The 23228-nt window shown below is 45.1% G+C and overlaps 1 protein-coding gene and 1 long non-coding RNA gene across 3 annotated transcripts in view; both read left to right on the forward strand.

Moving 5' to 3' along the window:
• Positions 1 to 12208, forward strand: part of LOC134223396 (calpain-B-like) — a 34661-nt gene extending 22453 nt beyond the window's left edge. The window contains exons 2-3 of the mRNA XM_062702535.1: positions 10049 to 10729; positions 10786 to 12208. Coding sequence (XP_062558519.1) covers positions 10049 to 10729; positions 10786 to 12105 — 2001 coding nt within the window. The 3' untranslated portion in view covers positions 12106 to 12208. The remainder of the gene's footprint in view (positions 1 to 10048; positions 10730 to 10785) is intronic.
• A 9125-nt stretch (positions 12209 to 21333) lies between these two features.
• Positions 21334 to 22460, forward strand: LOC134227918 (uncharacterized). Of its 2 annotated transcripts, none has more exons than XR_009983788.1 (3): positions 21334 to 21448; positions 21909 to 22014; positions 22090 to 22460. It is a non-coding gene; the product is annotated as an uncharacterized LOC134227918 (long non-coding RNA). The 2 variants fall into 2 exon arrangements; XR_009983789.1 differs by lacking the exon at positions 21334 to 21448 and adding an exon at positions 21533 to 21769.
• Positions 22461 to 23228: the final 768 nt, after the last annotated feature.

The following is a 23228-nucleotide window of genomic DNA, read 5'->3' on the forward strand; positions in this document are numbered from 1 at the left end:
TGTGGTGCGTGTATTTTGCAATAACTCCTCACTCCAATCTTATCCACTACATTCTTTCCCTTCTCTACTCTGGAGACGTTTTATAATTATAAAATACCTATGTAGCTTGAAAAAAAATCATTATCGATGATTGAATCAATATTGAATTACCCCTTTTTCAACAATAAAGAAAAATATGCGAACGACTCTATATAATCCCAATCTTATTCAAATTGTATTCAAAACCAAGACCAATCCAAATCAAATCTAAATACAATCCTAATTCAATTAAATTTCTATCCAAATCTAATCCAAATTCAATCCAAATTCAATTTGGATTTGTTCGCATCAAATTCAATTTAAATCCATAATATATCCGACTCCAATCCAAATCCAATCCAAATCCAATAAAAATCAATCTAAATCCAATCTAGATTCAATTTTAATCTAATCCAAAACCAATCAAAATCCAAATCCAATCCAAAAACAATGCAAATCCAATCAATATCCGATCTAAATCCAAACCAAATCTCTACTCAAAGCCAACCGAATCAAATCCAACCCATATTTAATCCAAACAATCCAAATCAAATCCGAATCTAATCCAAATACAATCCAAATCTCTTCCGAATTCCAACCAAATACGATTCGAATCCAATCTAAATCCACTCACAATTCAATCCAAATCTAACTCAAATCCAATTCACAACCAATATAAATTCTAATCCAATCCAAATCTGATCAGAAACCATTTGATATCCAATTTCGAACCAGCCTAAATCCAAATCCAATCTAAATTCAATCCGAACCAAATCAAATCCAACTTGTAACCAATATGAATCCAATTCCACACCATATTCAATCCAAATCCGATTTGAATCCTTTCCAAAACCACTTATAATCCAATCCAAATTCAATCCAATTTTAATCCAAATCTAATTTAGAACCAATTTAAATCCAATCCAAATCCAATCCTAAAACAATCCAAATTCAATCAGAATCCAACCCAAATCCAATCCAAAAACAAATCAAATCCAATTCCGAAACAATATTAATCCAAATCCAATCAAAATCCAATCCAAAATTCTAATTTTGTTTTATTTTCATCTGATCATTAATCATTTTCGTCATTTTTTGTTTTCATTCCGCCGTTTAACGTTTTCGTTTAGCAAACTCTGTTGCCTATTAGTTTCATTTATCTCATTGTGCCTTTTTTGTCATTTGTTCAGGGGCGATTCAAATATGACGTCCACTACTTTTTGGGATTTCTAGACCCCTCCCCCCCCCTCTGTCACGCTTTTTTGTATACCTAGTACATGTACTGTCACAAAATCTTAGACCCCCTCCCCCCTAAAACCTGTGACATCATTTTTGAACGACCCCTCATCTGTCTTTTTCTCTTGCATTTTTTTAAATCTTTTTTTTTCACTTTTATGTTTTGTGCCTTTTGTTTTGCAACTTTTCTTTACCACCCGGCCTACTCCTCTGCCCTTCCGTCAGGGAGCCTACCGGGAGCGCTAGCATTCTTGTTTTTTTTTCATTCGTGCCTTTTGTTTTGCACCTTTTCTTTGCCTCCCGGCCTACTCCTCTGCCCTTCCGTCAGGGAGCCTACCGGGAGCGCTAGCATTCTTGTTTTTTTTTCATTCGTGCCTTATGTTTTGCACCTATTCTTTGCATCCCGGCCTACTCCTCTGCCCTTCCGTCAGAGATAGGAATGGGCGATACCGATACGATATATCGGGAATCGATATTTTCGCTCCGAATCATCGATATTTTGTATCGATTTTTTTATATTCGATATTTGACCGTATCGATTTTTTGTTGGTGATATCGGGTTTCAATTTTTTTAGAGTAAAAATATAACACACTAGTTGACCCGGCAGACGTTGTCCTGCATAGTAGGCGAAAATGTGCGTTTTGTACTGCCCATGCCAAATCCCAATACGAATGTTAATTTTAGATTTTCATGATCTACTCAGCTTTACTCGTGAGTTTTGCATCAGGAAATAACATATAAACCCGTCGGAAACTATAACGAACATATGTGCTGAAGGAATGAAGAAAATCCATCCAGCCGTTTTCGAGTTATGCGGATACGAACACAGACCATTTCATTGTTATTATATAACACATTAGGCACAATCTGTTAAAAACAGCGAATCTTCGATGTATGATTCGATGATCGGAAATGGGAAATCAAAGCTTCCATTTTTTTTGCTCTTGCTTTTAATTTTTTGGGCGTATCGATATATCGATATATTTCGAAAATAAAAACATCGATTCGGTAGTATCGATATTTTTCCGAAAAACGCTCATTCCTAGTCAGAGAGCCTACCGGGAGCGCTAGCATTCTTGTTTTTTTTCATTCGTGCCATTTGTTTTGCACCTTTTCATTGCCACCGGCCTACTCCTCTGCCCTTCCGTCAGGGAGCCTACCGGGAGCGCTAGCATTCTTGTTTTTTTTTCATTCGTGCCTTTTGTTTTGCACCTTTTCTTTGCCACCCGACCTACTCCTCTGCCCTTCCGTCAGAGAGCCTACCGGGGACGCTACAATTCGCAAGGATTTTTTTTCTCTTGTCTTCCATTTTCTAATTTTTTTTTATTTATTGAATACACATATTTTTCATTTACCTGATTCCGATGACACCGATTCCAACAAATGTAGGCAGGGAGCTCAACCAACTTAAAAAAATGAATTGAATTCTACCGGCTGCGTCATTGTCGTGACCCGGACGAGGTTTCTAAGCTCGACCGTTCGTCGCAACAATTCTCAGCAAACTGAACTCTGTTGTCGATTCGTTCCGACACGAACGAGAAACCGAAAACACCTTTGCGTTACCATGGAGCTCAAGTTAGCCCTCTACACGCTGATCAAAATTAATCAATAAATGAGTACATATCGTTACAAGGCAATAATCTCAGTGGTATTTTGCAATAACTCCTCACTCCAATCTTATCCACTACAGCAGTGACTGATTTTCTACCCGCCGCTGCCACATCTAGGCGCTATAGTATATGCGCAAAACAGCCAGCATGAATTAACCGCCACAAATTTGTATGGCGAAAGACATCTAATGTGGGTTTTCTCAAAATTGGGAACTTTTCATGAAAAAATATTTGGTACCGGTTATGTAGGAAGGTGTCCGCTACTACGCCTACCAAATATTTTTTTCGATGAAGGTGCTTAGTTTTGAGAAATCGAACCTTAGATTCGTCATACTGATTTCAAAAAGTTAACTCCTAGTGTGCCGCTGTAAGCACGCTCAAAGCAGGCGATTCATTAAAAACGGTAAGCATTACAGGGTTGGACTTTTCTTATACTGTGTATTAAGTGTAATATCACAAACAAAAAAATCGAATAGAAATATTGTTTTTATTATACAGTAGAAGAAAAATCCAACCCCGTAATGCTTATTTACCGTTTTTAATTAATTTGCTTCTAGAGTTTTTGAGAAGAGTTTTAAAAACTTCGTTGTTTTAAAAACTTTCTGCTTCTTCTTCATCATGCAACATCAAAGCGCCAATAGTTTTGCTTTCGTGGCTTGTTATGATTCGAAGAGATTTTTGCCTCTCTTTTATTGTTGTTCGTTATCTCTTGAGAGCGATTTGTGTAAACCATGTCCTTAACGCTCAATCACAAAAACCCTGCTCCACTCAATAGGCGAATTTGAGTAAAGCTCATCGATCATTTCGATTTTTGGGGGCAGCAGGGACTTTGTCCAAGGGCTTGACGATCCCTCCCCAGGCCATCTGCGAGTTGTGGCGCCTGCCTAGGATGTGGTGGGGTTTGACAGTGGGCCCTGTTAAACCTCTAAAAAAAGCTGCATGTATCCGCAAGTAGGCTCCGCCAAAGCGACCGTGTGCCGCTCAAAGCGCACAAGCCCAAGTCCTGGTGTTAGGTGGGACGCTAAACAGCCCTGACACGACGGCCCTCCGGCGAGACAGGAGGTTTGCGCAGGCCCAATAAGCCGCCTGGAAAACCAATAATTACGAACAATATAAGAGATAATGCGACTCGATATAATCGGCAAAGACCTAGGCGACGAATAAAGGATCACGATTGGAAGCTTGGAACATGGAACTGCAAGTCGCTAGGTTTCGCCGGTTGCGACAGGATGATCTACGATGAATTACATCCCCGCAACTTCGACGTCGTGGCGCTGCAGGAGATTTGCTGGACAGGACAGAAAGTGTGGAAAAGCGGGCATCGGGCGGCTACCTTCTACCAAAGCTGTGGCACCACCAACGAGCTGGGAACCGGCTTCATAGTGCTGGGCAAGATGCGCCAACGCGTGATTGGGTGGCAGCCAATCAACGCAAGGATGTGCAAGCTGAGGATTAAAGGCCGTTTCTTCAACTATAGCATCATCAACGTGCACTGCCCACACGAAGGGAGACCCGACGACGAGAAAGAAGCGTTCTACGCACAGCTGGAGCAGACATACGATGGATGCCCACTGCGGGACGTCAAAATCGTCATCGGTGACATGAACGCGCAGGTAAGAAGAGAGGAAATGTATAGACCGGTTATCGGACCGGATAGTCTGCACACCGTATCGAATGACAACGGCCAACGATGCATAAACTTCGCAGCCTCCCGCGGAATGGTAGTCCGAAGCACCTTCTTTCCCCGCAAAAATATCCACAAGGCCACATGGAGATCACCTAACCAAGAAACGGAAAACCAAATCGACCACGTTCTAATCGACGGTAAATTCTTCTCCGACATCACAAACGTCCGCACTTACCGCAGTGCGAATATTGAATCCGACCACTACCTCGTTGCAGTTTGCCTGCGCTCAAAACTCTCGACGGTGTACAACACGCGTCGAAGTCGGACGCCGCGGCTTAATATTGGGCGGCTACAAGACGGTAGGCTAGCCCAAGAATACGCGCAGCAGCTGGAAGTGGCACTCCCAACGGAAGAGCAGCTAGGCGCAGCGTCTCTTGAAGATGGCTGGAGAGATATTCGATCCGCCATTGGTAGCACCGCAACCGCTGCACTTGGCACGGTGCCCCCGGATCGGAGAAACGACTGGTATGACGGCGAATGTGAGCAGTTAGTAGAAGAGAAGAATGCAGCATGGGCGAGATTGCTGCAACACCGCACGAGGGCGAACGAGGCACGATATAAACAGGCGCGGAACAGACAAAACTCGATTTTCCGGAGGAAAAAGCGTCAGCAGGAAGATCGAGACCGTGAAGAGACGGAGCAACTGTACCGCACTAATAACACACGAAAGTTCTATAAGAAGTTGAACCGTTCACGTAAGGGCCACGTGCCACAGCCTGATATGTGCAAGGACATAAACGGGAACCTTCTTACGAACGAGCGTGAGGTGATCCAAAGGTGGCGGCAGCACTACGAAGAGCACCTGAATGGCGATGTGGCAGACGAAGATGGCGGTATGGTGATGGACCTGGAAAACGCGCGCAGGACATAATTCTACCGGCCCCGGATCTCCAGGAAATCCAGGAGGAGATTGGCCGGCTGAAGAACAACAAAGCCCCTGGGGTTGACCAACTACCAGGAGAGCTATTTAAACACGGTGGTGAGGCACTGGCTAGAGCGCTGCACTGGGTCATTACCAAGATTTGGGAGGATGAGGTTCTGCCGCAGGAGTGGATGGAAGGTGTCGTGTGTCCCATCTACAAAAAGGGCGATAAGCTGGATTGTAGCAACTACCGCGCAATCACATTGCTGAACGCCGCCTACAAGGTACTCTCCCAAATTATATGCCGTCGACTAGCACCAATTGCAAGGAAGTTCGTGGGGCAGTACCAGGCGGGTTTTATGGGCGAACGCTCCACCACGGACCAGGTGTTCGCCATTCGCCAAGTACTGCAGAAGTGCCGCGAATACAACGTGCCCACACATCATCTATTCATCGACTTCAAAGCCGCATATGATTCAATCGATCGGGACCAGCTATGGCAGCTAATGCACGAAAACGGATTTCCGGATAAACTGACACGGTTGATCAAAGCGACGATGGATCGGGTGATGTGCGGAGTTCGAGTTTCAGGGGCATTCTCGAGTCCCTTCGAAACCCGCAGAGGGTTACGGCAAGGTGATGGTCTTTCGTGTCTGCTTTTCAACATCGCTTTGGAAGGGGTAATACGAAGAGCGGGGATTAACACGAGTGGCACAATTTTCAATAAGTCCGTCCAGCTATTTGGCTTCGCCGACGACATAGATATTATGGCACGTAACTTTGAGAAGATGGAGGAAGCCTACATCAGACTGAAGAGGGAAGCCAAGCGGATCGGACTAGTCATCAACACGTCGAAGACGAAGTACATGATAGGAAGAGGTTCTAGAGAAGACAATGTGAGCCACCCACCGCGAATTGGCATCGGTGGTGACGAAATCGAGGTGGTAGAAGAATTTGTGTACTTGGGCTCACTGGTGACTGCCGAAAATGATACCAGCAGAGAAATTCGGAGGCGTATAGTGGCTGGAAATCGTGCATACTTTGGACTCCGCAAGACGCTTCGATCGAATAGAGTTCGCCGCCGTACCAAACTGACAATCTACAAAACGCTCATTAGACCGGTAGTCCTCTACGGACACGAGACCTGGACGATGCTCGTGGAGGACCAACGCGCACTTGGAGTTTTCGAAAGGAAAGTGCTGCGTACCATCTATGGTGGGGTGCAGATGGCGGACGGTACGTGGAGGAGGCGAATGAACCACGAGTTGCATCAGCTGTTGGGAGAACCATCCATCGTTCACACCGCGAAAATCGGACGACTGCGGTGGGCCGGGCACGTAGCCAGAATGTCGGACAATAACCCGGTGAAAATGGTTCTCGACAACGATCCGACGGGCACAAGAAGGCGAGGTGCGCAGCGGGCAAGGTGGATCGATCAGGTGGAAGATGACTTGCGGACCCTCCGTAGACTGCGTGGCTGGCGACGTGTTGCCATGGACCGAGCCGAATGGAGAAGACTCTTACATACTGCACAGGCCACTTCGGCCTTAGTCTGAATAAATAAATAATAATCATCGATCATTTCGACATCTGGTGGTCGTCACAAGAACCACGAAAAAAAGTGTCGTTGGCCAAAAAAGTGCATTGGCAGCATACGGAGGGAGTACGGTTTTCGCGTTTTCTGATTAATCCAATCATTTATGAAAGCTGAAATAGTCGCAAATTGGAAGAAAATTTTGTTTTCTTTGGAATGAGCTTCCATCCGGTGTGTGCTCGCATATGATTTTTCCGATTAAACAGCACATCTCTTGCAGTGCCTCCACCGCACAATCTTGGTTATGAATTCCCGGATTTTTAATTCGCGGCTTACTTGGGTGGGATTTGTTTTCAACAGCTGCCTAAAGACTTTAAGAGGCCATTGCCAGTGCAAAACATGAGACTATATACCAAAAAGTGAAGTAAATTTGATGGAGAATATTTGATTTTGAATGTAAATAATCGCTTCTGACGACTTTTCTCTTAAACTCTCGCAGCGCACTCTACCACTGGATCCGTCTCGAATCCGCCTATACTCTCTTGCTATAACAATATTCTGAGAACCCTACTGGATGGGTTCTGCCAATTTACCGAACAGTAATCATTTGCTTAGTCATTACAGACGGTTCGGGTCTTTGCGTCTATGCGATACTTCGCGATGGCGGCCAAGGGTTTTTGCGATGGCCGCGATGGCGGCTAAGGATATGCCATGATTCTCAATGGCGGCCTTCTCTTTCACAGGCATGTAACTTTCTGGCTTTGGCAGGCTGTCGATGTGATTCTGGGTTTTGCGCTAGACAAAGCGGTGGTGGATCGTATGCCGATTCACTGTAGCGATGACGTCTTGGCCGGGCTAACGCGTGGCACTCCGGCTATTCAATCGTCGTAGGTACAAGTGTGAAGTCATGACTGTGTGTGTGCACACTTCCCGTCTCTGCACTCGTTCACCCGCACCTATGCCGGCAAACCTATGCACCAATGTCCTGCTAAATAAAATGCCACCTCCAGCACCGCCAAAAGGGCACACAAAAAAAGTCCCACGATAAGGACCTGTCCCACTCATTAGCACCAAGTGAAGCCGCGCGATGTCTACTTTTGTTGTATTTGTAGCATTTCTGCAGTATCAGGCGTACAACGCACATCTGGTCCGTGGTGGAGCGCACTTTGTGTAGCGGCAGGCGTTACAAGCGTTGACGCTCTCAACGAAATACTCCATAGGGATGGTCCACCTGGTATGACAGATCCGTCAAGTGGCGATGGGTTCGATGGTGTGGGTAAAACTAAATAATAAAACGTCAGAGAAAGAATTGATTGCAATTGTGAAATGTATACTGCATGCTGTTAAAATTATTGAATTTATAATCCTAATAATTATCGTGAATAATTAGTGCGATAGATTTTGTTTGGAAGACTCAGCGTGAATTCTAATTAACGCGCTATAAATTTAAGTGAGTTTTACTAGCGTTTGTTACGATTAACTGAAATTAATTACGATATTACAGCGACTCAAATCCAATTCATCGCATTGGTATGTGATATGCGGGTCTCCACATCTGTTGCAGCGTGGGATCAATAAGCAATTGTGGATACCATGTCAGTTTGTGCTATGTGTTTAATCACGGTGCACAGGCCTATAGCACTGGGACCAGCTATGGCAGCAAATGCACGAAAACGGATTTCCGGATAAACTGATACGGTTGATCAAGACGACGATGGATCGGGTGATGTGCGTAGTTCGAGTTTCAGGGGCATTCTCGAGTCCCTTCGAAACGCGTAGAGGGTTACGGCAAGGTGATGGTCTTTCGTGTCTGCTATTCAACATCGCTTTGGAGGGAGTAATACGTAGGGCAGGGATTGACACTAGTGGTACGATTTTTATGAAGTCCGTCTAGTTATTTGGTTTCGCCGACGACATTGATATCATGGCACGTAACATTGAGAGGGTGGAGGAAGCCTGGATCAGACTGAAAAGCGAAGCTAAACGGACTAGTCATCAATACGTCGAAGACGAAGTACATGATAGGAAGAAGCTAAAGAGAGGTCAATGTAATCCACCCACCACGAGTTTCTATCGGTGGTGACGAAATCGAGGTGGTTGAAGAATTCGTGTACTTGGGCGCACTGGTGACCGCCGATAACGATACCAGCAGAGAAATTCGGAGACGCATAGTGGCTGGAAATCGTACGTACTTTGGACTCCGCAAGATGCTCCGATCGAATAGAGTTCGCCACCGTACCAAACTGACTATCTACAAAACACTTATTAGACCGGTAGTTCTCTACGGACACGAGACCATGACGATGCTTGTGGAGGACCAACGCGCACTGGGAGTTTTCGAAAGGAAAGTGTTGCGTACCATCTATGGTGGGGTGCAGATGGCTGACGTTACGTGGAGGAGGCGAATGAACCACGAGTTACATCAGCTGTTGGGAGAACCATCCATCGTTCACACCGCGAAAATCGGACGACTGCGGTGGGCCGGGCACGTAGCCAGAATGTCGGACAGTAATCCGGTGAAAATGGTTCTCGACAACGATCCGACGGGAACAAGAAGGCGAGATGCACAGCGAGCAAGGTGGATCGATCAGGTGGAGGACGATTTGCGGACCCTTCGCAGACTACGTGGTTGACGAAGTGCAGCCATGGACCGAGCTGAATGGAGAAGACTTTTATGTGCAGCACAGGCCACTCCGCCCTTAGTCTGGTAATAAATACAAAGGCCTATAGCACTCCCTGTAAAAAAAATTGATTTGCTTGAGCTCCTTCCACGCTATGAACCCATTCTCAAGTTGTGTAAGGTTTATCTTTTCCCCGGTATTTCTTTATCCGGTTATGACGAGCGATCTGGTGCGCAACGATGAGTTTTAGCCATCAGCCCTCTAGCTAGGTAGAGAGGCTTCCCCATACCATGCAAACCGCGCAGCAGTACCAATATTGAATTGGTACCAGGCTATTAATGAGTATAGTACTTACATAGCATTTCGCGGTTATATCTCAGACATCAACCATTGCTCATCTTTTTGTGATTAGTAATTTGATTATAGTGTTGCACACAATAGCCTGCTAATCTGTTTTAAATCTCTTTCCTAAATTTCAGATCGTCTACATCCCGAAAACCGTTGCACAAAATCCCGACGCACAAGATTTCCATCACCTCAAACAGCGAATCCAGGGCAGCAAAACACTATTTGAGGATCCGGACTTCCCTGCATGCAATCAGTCCATACTGGGCCACGATTCGAAGTCGAACATCCAATGGGTCCGGCCATCGGAAATCATCGCCAAACCAAAGTTCTTCATCCAAGCCCCACCGAACTTCAACATTGTAGAAAAGCGAACCGTTCTGCACAGCTTCCTATCGACGGCGTTGGCCTGTCTCACCACCAACTACGAAGCATTCCTCAAGGTCGTCCCTTTGGATAACTCATTCGAAGCGAAGATGTACACGGGCATGTTTCGCTTTCGATTCTGGCAGTACGGTCGATGGGTGGAAGTGGTAATTGACGATCGCCTCCCTACCATGGAAGGGAAGCTGTTGTTCATCAGACCGACCGAGCAGGACGAGTTCTGGTGTGCTCTCTTGGAGAAAGCTTACGCCAAGCTTTGCGGATCGTACAGTGCGATTATGTCGAGCAATCTTAGCGAGACTATGCAAGACTTCACCGGAGGTATCACCGAAAGGTACTATTTGGGTGACTCCATACAAGACAAAGCGGTTTGCTTTGAAACGATCAGCCGAAAGTTGAGGAAGGGATCGATCATGGCAGCTGTTAAAATGGTACGATTGATTTTTTTTTGTTCACCATCAGTAGTCAAATCATGTTTTTATTCCAGAATCAAAAGCAAGGTACTAGTAAGCAGATAGACCGTTCGTACTCCATCTTGAACGCAATCATAGTTGAGAACAAGTTAATCGGATTGCATACGCCAGTGGAGGAATTAATTGAAATGCATTATCTACACAGCGTCCACAATTCTCTGCCAGCCGAATGCTACAGGAAGCATTGGCTACTGATTGATGATTTCGTTAAAAATTACGACTTCGTGGAGATATGCAACATGTCTCCAGATCAGATGAGTCAGCCACTCGCCGAAGACTACAGCTGGCAGCTTTCATGCATAAACGGGGCATGGCTCTCCGGATACACAGCTGGCGGTTCGAAAGATGATCTGAAATCCTTCTGGACGAATCCTCAATACATAATACAGCTGGCTCAACCAGATCAGCTGGACAACTCAGGTTTGTGCCATTTAGTGATCACACTCATGCAGAAACGTCAATATTCTGGATACCTCCCAATCAGCTTTGTAGTATTTCAATTAACCGACGATAATTTTCGAGCGAATGCCATACCCATGTCGTTTTCCAAAAAGAAACTGCCAAAAATCGTAGCGCATCCGAATTTTTCCAGCACACGTGAGGTTACCAGTAGGGTGAAGATTGGTCCAAGTTCTCTTCTCATAGTACCCTGTACACAAAAACAGAACATGAAGGGCGAATTCTATCTCCGAATATACTCTTTACCACGTCGAAAAGCCGTCGAAGGTTCCACTTCAAACATGGGGTCCAACTGGCAATCGATGGTGCGAACATTCCATAGCTTCGCAGACGCCAACGGAACTATTGATCACTTGAAATTAGCAACCATACTGAACAGTGAATTTTTTGCTGTAAAACCCAAATCGAAACGAAAAAGCAGCTTCTGGAAAACACTGACAAGAAAACGTTCTCCCCCGCTTGAATCAAATGAATCACCCAATACGTCCCATCAGGATTTCATCGAACAACTGGCACAAGTTTTGATCTCTCCCGGACAACCGACCGCGGCCACTCCGGACCGTTTGAACTACGACGGATTCCGGCGAATCATTCGGGACGTCCAACAGTGGAAGGAGATGTTCGATTTGTACGACCCGGACCGAAAGGGTTATTTGGACAGGCGAAAACTGATCAAGTCTCTGATGGCGTCGGTATCCGAAGAGCAGCAGCAGCAACACTCCATGCGGAACCTTCTGCAGTGGTTGGAGCTGGAACTGGAAGATAAGATTGGCCTGGACGAGTTCATTTACTACTCTCAACAGAGTCCACACGCGATGGAGGTTGAATTGAAGGCTCAACTGAGTGATCAGATCTTCCATAAAATGGGTTCTTGAAAAAAGGTTTGCGGAGGGCTCAATAAGATTTATAATAAAAGAAATGAAAATGAAAATTTAGAACAATGGAATAAAATGCAATAAATAAGCGACAAGAAATTAAGTTCTGCAGCGTCTGTGTGTAACCTCCATCTGATGACAGATTAGTAGTACTCAGGTAGTACTACTTCTTGTTGGACTCAGGGCTGCCAACTAATCATGAATGCGGAGCTTGTCGTAGTCCTCGGCGGAGTCAGTGAGCCACGAATACGTTGGCTGCACGCGGTGAAATCGGACCTGGGGATCCTAAGCGTTCGGAGAAACTGGAAGAACATCGTCCAAGACCGGAACTGTATAATATGCCAGGCATAGGCATATCGACGCTGCAGCCAACCAGATATCGGGGTAGGTATTGTTGTATTTAAAAGTTATGAAGAAAATGGTTCATCAAATTATATAAAGCGCAATACTGTCAGCGTAGCACTTAGAATTCGGAACTCTGGACTTCCGAATCGAACTTTCTGCCGAAGTTTTACCTGTCAAACTAATGCATGCGTTGTTTAGCGCATCTTTAGGCGAATCCAGCGCACTACCTACTTCCGAAGTTTGATAAGTTGAAGAAAAATCCAACTTCGGTATAAAAAACGTACTAACTTTGTTCCGGATAGACAATATAAAGTTGGTGTCTTGACTAAATCCGAGAAACACAGCATCACTATTCGGTGAATCAAAATATATTTTAGTTACTAGATAAAGATTGTCGCTTCGGTTCCCTTTGTTCTGCTGTCCGGAACATGTTGGGTACCAAGCTGTCAAATCGTATGGATTTTCCTTCTTTGACATTTAGCTCCTCTATCCTCGCCAGCAAAAGATGTTCCGGACAGCGACGACAGCGACAATCTTTATCTAGTAACTAAAATATCTTTTGGTGAATTAAGTTGGGGTTTTTCTTGCCGAATCCGTTCTATTTAGTTGAGCAACCGTTCGGTTCAGAATCTCTCGAGAATCTCTTCTTTTTTTTCGTTTTCCACTTTTTCCTCTTTTCTTCATCTCGTCTCCTCTCTTCGCGCCCTCCCGGAACATCCGCAGAGATACCACCATGTCAGATAGATGACAACGATGTAGAGATATGAGTAGTGGCGGTCAAGGTGCAATGAGGTATGGGTATTTTGTATTTAATTAAATTCTCTTAACATTATGTGCCATTCTATTTAACAATTTAAATTATTTACTTGTAATATTGGGGGCAGCAGGGACTATGTTCAAGGGCTTGACGATTCCTCCCCAGGCCATCTGCAAGTTGTGGCGCCTGTCAAAGATGTGGTGGGGTTTGACAGTGGGCCCTGTTAAACCTCTATAAAAAGCTGCATGTATCCGCAAGTAGGCTCCGCCAAAGCGACCACGTGCCGCTCAAAGCGCATAAGCCCAAGTCCTGGTGTTAGATGGGACGCTAAACAGCCCTGACACGATGGCCCTCCGACGAGACAGGAGGTTTGCGCAGGCCCAATAAGCCGCCTTTTAAAACAACCATTACGAACGAAATAGAAGATAATACGACTCGATACAATCGGAAACGACCTAGGCGACGAATAAAAGATCACGATTGGAAGCTTGGAACATGGAACTGCAAGTTGCTAGGTTTCGCAGGTTGCGACAGGATAATCTACGATGAATAACATCTCCGCAACTTCGACGTCGTAGCGCTGCAGGAAATCTGCTGGACAGGACAGAAAGTGTGGAAAAGCAGGCATCGAGTGGCTACCTTCTACCAAAGCTGTGACACCACCAACGAGCTGGGAATTGGCTTCATAGTGCTGGGAAAGATGCGCCAACGCGTGTTTGGGTGGCAGCCAATCAACGCAAGGATGTGCAAGCTGAGGATAAAAGGCCGTTTCTTCAACTATAGGACCACCATAGGACGTGCACTGCTCACACGAAGGGAGACCCGACGACGAGAAAGAAGCGTTCTATGCGCAGCTGGAGCAGACATACGAAGGATGCCCATTGCGGGACGACAAAATCGTCATCGGTGACATGGACGCTCAGGTAGGAAGGGAGGAAATGTATAGACCGGTCATCGGACCAGATAGTCTGCATACCGTATCGAACGACTACGGCCAACGAAGCATTAACTTTGCAGCCTCCCGCGGAATGATAGTCCGAAGCACTTTCTTCCTCCGCAAGAATATCCACAAGGCCACATGGAAATCACCTAATCAAGTAACGGAAAACCACGGAAATCGACCACGTTCTAATCGACGGTAAATTCTTCTCCGACATCACGAACGTACGCACTTACCGCAGTGCGAATATCGAATCCGACCACTACCTCGTTGCAGTATGTCTGCGCTCAAAACTCTCGACGGTATACAACACGCGTCGGAGTCGTCCGCCGCGGCTAAACATTGGCCGGCTACAGGACGGTAGACTAGCCCAAGACTACGCGCAGCAGCTGGAAGTGGCACTCCCAACGGAAGAGCAGCTTGGCGCAGCATTTCTTGAAGATGGCTGGAGAGATATTCGATCCGCCATTGGAAGCACCGCAACCGTGGCTCCGGATCAGAGAAACGACTGGTATGACGGCGAATGTGAGCAGTTAGTGGAAGAGACGAATGCAGCATGGGCGAGATTGCTACAAAACTGCACGAGGGCCAACGAGGCACGATACAAACGGGCGCGGAACAGACAAAACTCGATTTCCGGAGGAAAAAGCGCCAGCAGGAAGATCGAGACCGTGAAGAGACGGAGGAACTGTAGCGTGCTAATAACGCACGAAAGTTCTAAGAGAAGTTGAACCGTTGACGTAAGGGCCACGTGCCACAGCCCGATACGTGTAAGGACATGAACGGGAACCTTCCTACAAACGAGCGTGAGGTGATCCAAAGGTGGCGGCAGCACTACGAAGAGCACCTGAATGGCGATATGGCAGACAACGGTGGCGGTATGGTAATGCACCTAGGAGCACGCGCGCAGGACATGCGATTTCCGGCTCCGAATCTCCAGGAAATCCAGTAGGAGATTGGCCGGCTGAAAAACAGCAAAGCCCCTGGAGTTGACCAACTACCACAAGAGCTGTTTAAACACGGTGGTGAGGCACTGGCTAGAGCGCTGCACTGGGTGATTACCAAGGTTTGGGAGGATGAGGTTCTGCCTTGTAGCAACTACCGCGCAATCACATTGCTGAACGCCGCCTACAAGGTACTCTCCCAAATTTTATGCCGCCGACTAACACCAATTGCAAGAGAGTTCGTGTTCGCCATACGTCAGGTATTGCAGAAATGCCGCGAATACAACGTGCCCACACATCATCTATTTATCTACTTCAAAGCCGCATATGATACAATCGATCGGGACCAGCTATGGCAGCTAATGCACGAAAACGGATTTCCGGATAAACTGATACGGTTGATCAAGGCGACGATGGATCGGGTGATGTGCGTAGTTCGAGTTTCAGGGGCATTCTCGAGTCCCTTCGAAACGCGTAGAGTGTTACGGCAAGGTGATGGTCTTTCGTGTCTGCTATTAAACATCGATTTGGAGGGAGTAATACGAAGGGCAGGGATTGACACGAGTGGTACGATTTTCACGAAGTCCGTCCAGTTATTTGGTTTCGCCGACGACGTTGATATCATGGCACGTAACTTTGAGAGGATGGAGGAAGCCTACATCAGACTGAAAAGCGAAGCTAAACAGATTGGACTAGTCATCAACACAAGTACATGATAGGCTCAAGAGAGGTAAATGTAAGCCACCCATCACGAGTTTCTATCGGTGGTGACGAAATCGAGGTGGTTGAAGAATTTGTGTACTTGGGAGAAGATGTTGTGAGATTCCAGTGCCACCGCGGTGAACAATGTGCGTTCGTCAAGGTTAAAGACCTGACGCTCGCACAAAAAATCGTGGACGAACACGACGAAAAGCATGAAGTGGATATTGCGGGGAAGAAGCACAAGCTCCGTATAACCATGGAAGATGGAAGTGTGGAAGTAAAAGTGCACGACTTGCCGGAAAACGTTCCCGAAGAGAAGATCGTCGATTTCCTCAGTGCGTTCGGCGAAGTGATCTTGGTACGCGAGCTGACGTGGGGTGATGGTTTTTAGTTTGGTGGGATTCCGCTCGGCATATGGTCGGTCCGTATGCTGATTCAGCGAAACATTGATTCGTGGGTCACGATCGATGGTCAGCAGGCGTACATCGTCTACAAGGAGCAGATTTCTTCATGCAAACACTGCAAAGAACAAGCCCACACTGGCATATCTTGTGTGCAGAACAAGAAACTGCTGGTCCAGAAGAGCTACGCCAACGTGACGAAACAAGGTGTGCCACGATCACAACCGAAGAAGACAAGCGGCACGAAACCTTCTATCGTCAGACCGGTTGGAGAGCGTACTGTCGCTCCACCAACAGCATCGCTGGGGGCCTTTCCCGAGCTGCCGAAGCCAGCGAGTCAGACCGTCCGGCTCATTAATTGTACCAGCCAGCCAGCCACCGAGCATCGTTAGAACGACGTCCCCAAGCCCGTTGTTGAACATGCAATACGCGTGCAGTTCATCATCGTCCTCACTGCGCACACAAACGTACAGCGCCGAAGCAGTCTTGGCCGACTTGTTTAAAAATCCTGTGACTCGATCGCGAGCCGAACCACCGGCAACGAAACGGATGACTCGTCAACATCCACAAGAAGCGGGCGAAGCCGAGGACGTCCACCCGGCAAAAAGCAACGATGCGACGACGGTGACGACGAGCAGGGCGTAGATTCTCTTCCATAAATGGCTCTCACGTCGTACAACCTCGGATCCATCAACATCGGAACTATCACGAACCCCACGAAACTCCACGCGCTCCGAACCTTCATCAGTAGCCAAAGCCTCGATATCGTGTGTCTGCAAGAAGTTGAGAACGAACAGCTTTCCTTGCCTGGCTTTGTCATTTTTGCTAATGTAGATCACACGAGGAGAGGGACCGCTGTTGCAGTGAAGGAGCCCATCCAGGTCGCTCACGTCGAGAAAAGCCTCGACAGCCAGCTGATCGCGTTGATAGTGCACGACACGACAATTTGCAACATTTACGCTCCCTCCGGCACTGCACAACGCGTTGAATGGCACTCTGGCCTACTACCTTCGCCACCCCACTGAGAACATCATCCTCGCTGGTGATTTCAACTGTTGTATGCTGCGAGCTTGCGACTCGTCCAGCCCAAATACAAGCCCGTCTCCCAAAACAGCCGTTATGTCCGCTTTATCCTGGGTTCACGTACGTCAATCGGAACGCGCAATCTCGACTTGACCGTATGTACGTAGGCATCGGCCTACGAATAAGCTGCAGTCCGCCTACACGCACGTTCGTTGTTTCACAAACCACAAAGCGCTGGCAGTACGACTCTGTCTCCCCCACTGGGACAAGAGCCCGGTCGCGGTTTCTGGGCTCTTCGACCGCATCTTCTAACCGAAGAAAACGTAGCCAAGTTCCAATATAAGTGGCAATATTGGACTTAGCAGTGCAGGAAGTATGGGTCGTGGTAGGAATGGTGGCTGTCGTATGCTAAGCCCAAAATCGAATCGTTTTTCAAGTGGAAATCTCGAGCCGCTTTCGAGGAATTTCACGATGCGCACCAGCGTCTCTATGCGCAACTACGGCTAGCGTACGACGGATATTACCAATACCCCGCAATGTTGACCACCATAAACCGTTTAAAAGGTGAAATGCTGGCGCTACAACGGAACTTTTCCCACGCGTTTATGCGCACAAATGAAACGCACCTGGCCGGAGAGCCCATGTCAATTTTCCAGCTGGGGGAAAGACGACGGAAAAAAAACCATCACGCAGCTGCAAACGGCTGAGAACGAGATTGCTAATGAGCCCCAAGCAATAGAAGCAAATATGTTTGCTTTTTTCTCCGGCCTCTACTCGGAAGGAGCAGCAGATAACAACGAGGACGGGTTTGTTTGCGAACGCGTTATCCCACCGGACGACCCACTGAACGGGAGATGCACAGAAGAGATCACGACGGCAGAAATATTATCTGCTATCAAAGCAAGCGCAGCAAAACGATCACCAGGAGCTGACGGGATCCCACGAGAGTTTTACCTCCGCATGTTCAACGTCATCCACCGTGAGTTGAACTTGCTTCTCAATGAAGCACTCGCCGGCAATCTTCCCCATGCTTTCGTGGAAGGTATCATCGTACTGGTGAAAAAGAAAGGTGGAGATAACACTGCCCGAGCGTACACGCTTAAAGTAAATTACACATCGCATGAATAATTTTCACACATGACGACGATGACACGAGAGAATAGCAATCTGTGTGAAAATTATGTGTAAGACATGCACAGTTGCTGTGTAATGTCTTTTATTACTTTAACATGTGTAAGAAACTTTGCTTCGAACTGTCAAGTCCATTTTGACCGCCATGATGGCGGTTGCGTCCGGCATGCACCGCAACGAAAATGACTTTTTCTGTGGATTTCCGTTATGTTTAGATACGATACAACTAAAATGTGCGACTATAAACATCGCACTTTAGTTTGGTCATATCGAAACAAATGGGGACTCCTCTGAAATAGTATAAAAATGTTGCGATAATTTTCAATTTACATGAAAAAATATAATTGAGGTTAGGTCCGTTTTCTGACCGCTCTCTCACTGTGTGAAATGAACTCATCGGAAATCGTTCACCGTCAATTACACTAAAATGAGTAACATGACAGTTACTCATAATATGTGTTTTTCCAGGTTAGGCCCGTTCTGTGTGAAGGAAATACAAAATTGTGTGAATGACTTTAAGCGTGTGTGTCTGCAAGAAGTCGAGAACGAACAGCTTTCCTTGCCTGGCTTTGTCGTTTTTGCTAATGTAGATCACACGAGGAGAGGGATCGCTGTTGCAGTGAAGGAGCACATCCAGGTTACTCACGTCGAGAAAAGCCTCGACAGCCAGCTGATCGCGTTGAGAGTGCACGACACGACAATTTGCCTCTACTCGGAAGAAGCAGCAGATAAAAACGAGGACGGGGTTGTTTGCGAACGCGTTATCCCACCGGACGACCCACTGAACGGGAGATGCACAGAAGAGATCACGACGACAGAAATATTATCTGCTATCAAAACAAGCGCAGCAAAATGATTACCAGGAGCCGACGGGATCCCACGAGAGTTTTACCTCCGCATGTTCAACGTCATCCACCGTGAGTTGAACTTGCTTCTCAATGAAGCACTCGCCGGCAATCTTACCTTATGAAACAAGGAATCTGTACAAACGTTAACATGTTGAAAAGGACCGTTATCACGACCGTACGAGGCATTTTTGTGTCTGTGTAACTGTCACTCATCTGGGGGATGTTCTGCATTAGGTCCGTTTTGTGTGAAGCAAACACATCTCTGTGTTATTGATTTTAAGCGTGCGTCGCGCCGGTAAGCTCATCAGCTTCGATCTGGAGAACGCCTTCGATCGGGTGCGCCATTCATTCCTTTTCGACACCATGCGGTCGCTCGGCTTCAACGAGGAACTCATCGCTCTTCTCGCACGCATTGCTAGTAGGTCTACATCCCGGATACTCATCAATGGGCGCCTCTCTCGTTCGTTAGAGATTGCTCGCTCTGTGCGGCAAAGGGTAGTCAAAATTCTGGGTATTTCCTTCGCAAACTCTATACGGCTGATGACAACGCTGAACTGGAATGCGATGGTGGGAATGTTTGCACGGCAAATGTGGCTGCAATCCTTACGTAAGCGTACACTGCATCAGAAGGTGATCACTAGAGTGGCCCAAGCTTATATGGAAAAAGTGAAAAGTCTGGAATTCCAAACCTTGCACCCTTAAATGACAGTTTGGGGGTCCCAGAAGCTCCCCTGAAAATTTCAGCTCATTCGGTCCAATGGCGTGCGCAAATGGCTCAAAGTTTGTATGGGAAAAGTGATTTAAATGTATGGAGAAACGCAACCGTTTCAGTTTTTTGCTTCTAGGTGGCGCTGTAGTCGACGGATTCCTGTTGTGGACAAAATGTAGAACCATTTTTATATAAGGAAGCGACTGGTGAAGACCGGATGTAAATCCCTTTGAAATTGGCCAAGTTATAAGCATCCAAAGTCGAAGGTGTGGAGCGTGTCCCCCGGGGGTGTTTAAGGACATAGTTGGAAGAGTACCAAGATGGCAGCCAATATGGCACCGGACCTTTCACGGGCCAACCCCACACCTCCCGCACTCCTCTCCCACCAACATTCGAATGCATCGAACAGCATCAAACAAAAGTTAATTATTCAAATTACTAACCTGTTCACAGCATATTTCCTTACTTCCCGTGATAATGAACATGTTTCTTCAATGAAGCCTATGTATTCCGGCTCGAATTGTAGCATAAATTAGCAGTTTCGTGCCAATTTAATAGCCGTCCGCGATTTGTTGGGTTCATCACTGCACTTCACTTCTTCTCAAAGGGCATTGGAATAATCAAGTTTTTACTCACTTCTCCGCACATGAGCTGCCCGAAATGTTGATAGAATGCAAATTAAACACCACTTTTTGAAATCAGTCACTTATTTGAACCGAAAACTTAGTATAAACTGCTAGATTTGCCCGAAAAAAACGATTAAAAACTGATCGCGGAGCGAATGTAAACACCGAGGTGCACCGGCACCGGCAGCAGCAAACTAATAAGTAGGGTGGCTCAAAAAATAATTTTGCTTCGCCACGCTCAGTTGATTATGGTTTCCCGGATAAAAATTTACAGCAACTTGTATGACATAACCCATTGAAATACAATAGATTGTGTGGCAAACAATACAAACTATTGTATGCTTATTGTAAAATTTTCACGGTTGTAAAAGATCTTTATTGTACTTACATTAAAATAACAATATATTTAAATGTTTCCGATATATTCTATTATATTTTTATTGTTCGCTTATGTTTAGTATTGCTCATCCAAAAACTAATCAATTTTTAAAAGTATTCGGTTTGGATGATCTGGAAATCCGTGTAATGTTATTGAATTAATATAATTTTGGAATATTTCATGGATTTATTATATTGATGAAATAACAGTTGAAAACAATAAAATTACAATAGCTTTGTTTGTTAAATAAATAAAAATGTTATACCGGTTCTCAAGTATATATTTTCATATTGCAGGTCTTGTTGCAGGTCTAGAAATGTTTTGCAATAAAAATTTGATTTCAAAAAAATGAAAGGGAACAAAAACTTTTGCTTATAATTTTACTCGGAGAATAGCTGGATTCATTTGAGCGTGTACAGTTTTGTTTATAATTAGTGAAGAGATGAAAATAATGAAACTGTATGGTGCAGGAAGTGTTTTTTTCATTGCAGTTTCTGCTGCTGGGAAAGCGGTAGATCACTATGGCTTCTGTACCGTGGTGAGTATCTAAAGTGTTGAAGCGCGTTAGAGCATCATTACTGGGCGCGAGTATTTTTATCACTCTCACTGTACTGTCATTTTAGATTAGTCACTCTTTTTCGCATCGGTCACTATTTTCGGTATTTTCGGTTATCATTTCGGTGGCTGCATTCTGTATCGGTGACGTTCGACGTTTGATAGTTCATCAAATAGTAGCGCTGTTATTTGATCAATTTGGTCACCTGTCAGCTGCGCTACTGTTTTAGCAGCGCGTTTAGTAGCGACCGGTAAAGTGTCAAGTAATGATACTGCGCTGACAAACGGTTTATACTCACCACCGGTAATTGTAATCTTATACTACAAAAGTTCAATGTACATAATGAACGCAGTGATTCATACCGAAAAAAAAATAAATGAAAATTTTATCATCATAATACCTGATGACATGCCTGCTAATATGTATCCTTGTTCCTTTACAGAAATGAAGCTTATGATAAATAAAATACTGCTGGTCACTGATTGAAGATCGTTCAGTGGCTACCATTGGCCAATCTCACCAACGGGATATAATAAGAACTGATGCAGGTAATTTTTTCTTTTCTTCTCGACGTATTTTTTCTAATAAAACTGACATTCTTTTATAATTTACATTTTTTACAGGTTTATATCTATATGTATTGTCTATTCGGAACAAAGTTAGTACGCTTTTTAAACCGATGTTGGATTTTTCTCCAGATACAGGCAACCCACTTAACTTTGGAAGTAGTGCGCTGGATTCGTCTAAAGATATGCTGAACAACCGGAGGAAAATAAAATAATTTGTAAAACAATTAATTGTATTGTATTTTTATTGTAATATTGGAGTATAATGTATTCTAAATCCTGTTGTATTTCTATTGTAAAACAATAGAAACAGTAATTGAAAACATTTAAAACACAATGTTTTCTATTGTTTTGTCGCTCGAAATCATCCCATTGAAGAACCGTAAAATCAATTGTTTTGCTCCGAATTTTGTATGGAAAATTTTCGATTTTTTCATTGTAAAGATACATAACAACCCCCCTTTTTAATTGTAAAAGTCCCATTTACCATTCATTTTATCGTGGAAAACCATTATTTCTCATGTGATTTTATTGTCAAAATTCCATTATATTCAATGGTAAAAATTATGTTTTAAATGGTGTTGTAACAATAAAATTTATGATATTTTATTGATATTTTTTATCCGGGTTATAATTTGGGTGTCATCCAATGGTTCAGGTTTGTATGACAGTTGATATGGCGAGGTTGAATTTAACATTATTCTGATTCTGGCACTCCGTCATTGGGCGATGGCGAGGGGGGAGACCATATGACGGGATGAAATATTTAAGAGCTTCAACTCCATAGACAATCCATATTGAATGGTCGTTCCAATAGTTGGGAGTCGATTTTAATCGAGGTTGCGATTCTTTCGCATGATAATTAGGCTTCTCAGAAGGCATCAGTGAAACGTGCAATTCAACAAAATACCCAGAATTTGTCTGTGATATCTATCGCACCAGGGGCAGATACTTCTAGTCTAGTCTAGTCTACACTATCGTACCAGGGGCAGATACTTCATACAAAAAGTGTGACATAAGGGTGAGTATAAAATGCTATATTTGCGTTACGTAATCAATGGATCTCTCCTGCGGTGCGGTTTTCGTTCACTGAAGTCTCTGATATGTTGCTTTCAGCAATGTGGGTTCTCTTTTCGCCAGCGTTTGGAGGGAAAGCGCCGTAATCAGTGTAATAAAAGGTTTAGTTTCCCATTCTA

Source organism: Armigeres subalbatus, chromosome 3, assembly GCF_024139115.2.
Source record: "Armigeres subalbatus isolate Guangzhou_Male chromosome 3, GZ_Asu_2, whole genome shotgun sequence".
In the NCBI taxonomy this organism is placed as follows: Eukaryota; Metazoa; Arthropoda; class Insecta; order Diptera; family Culicidae; genus Armigeres; species Armigeres subalbatus.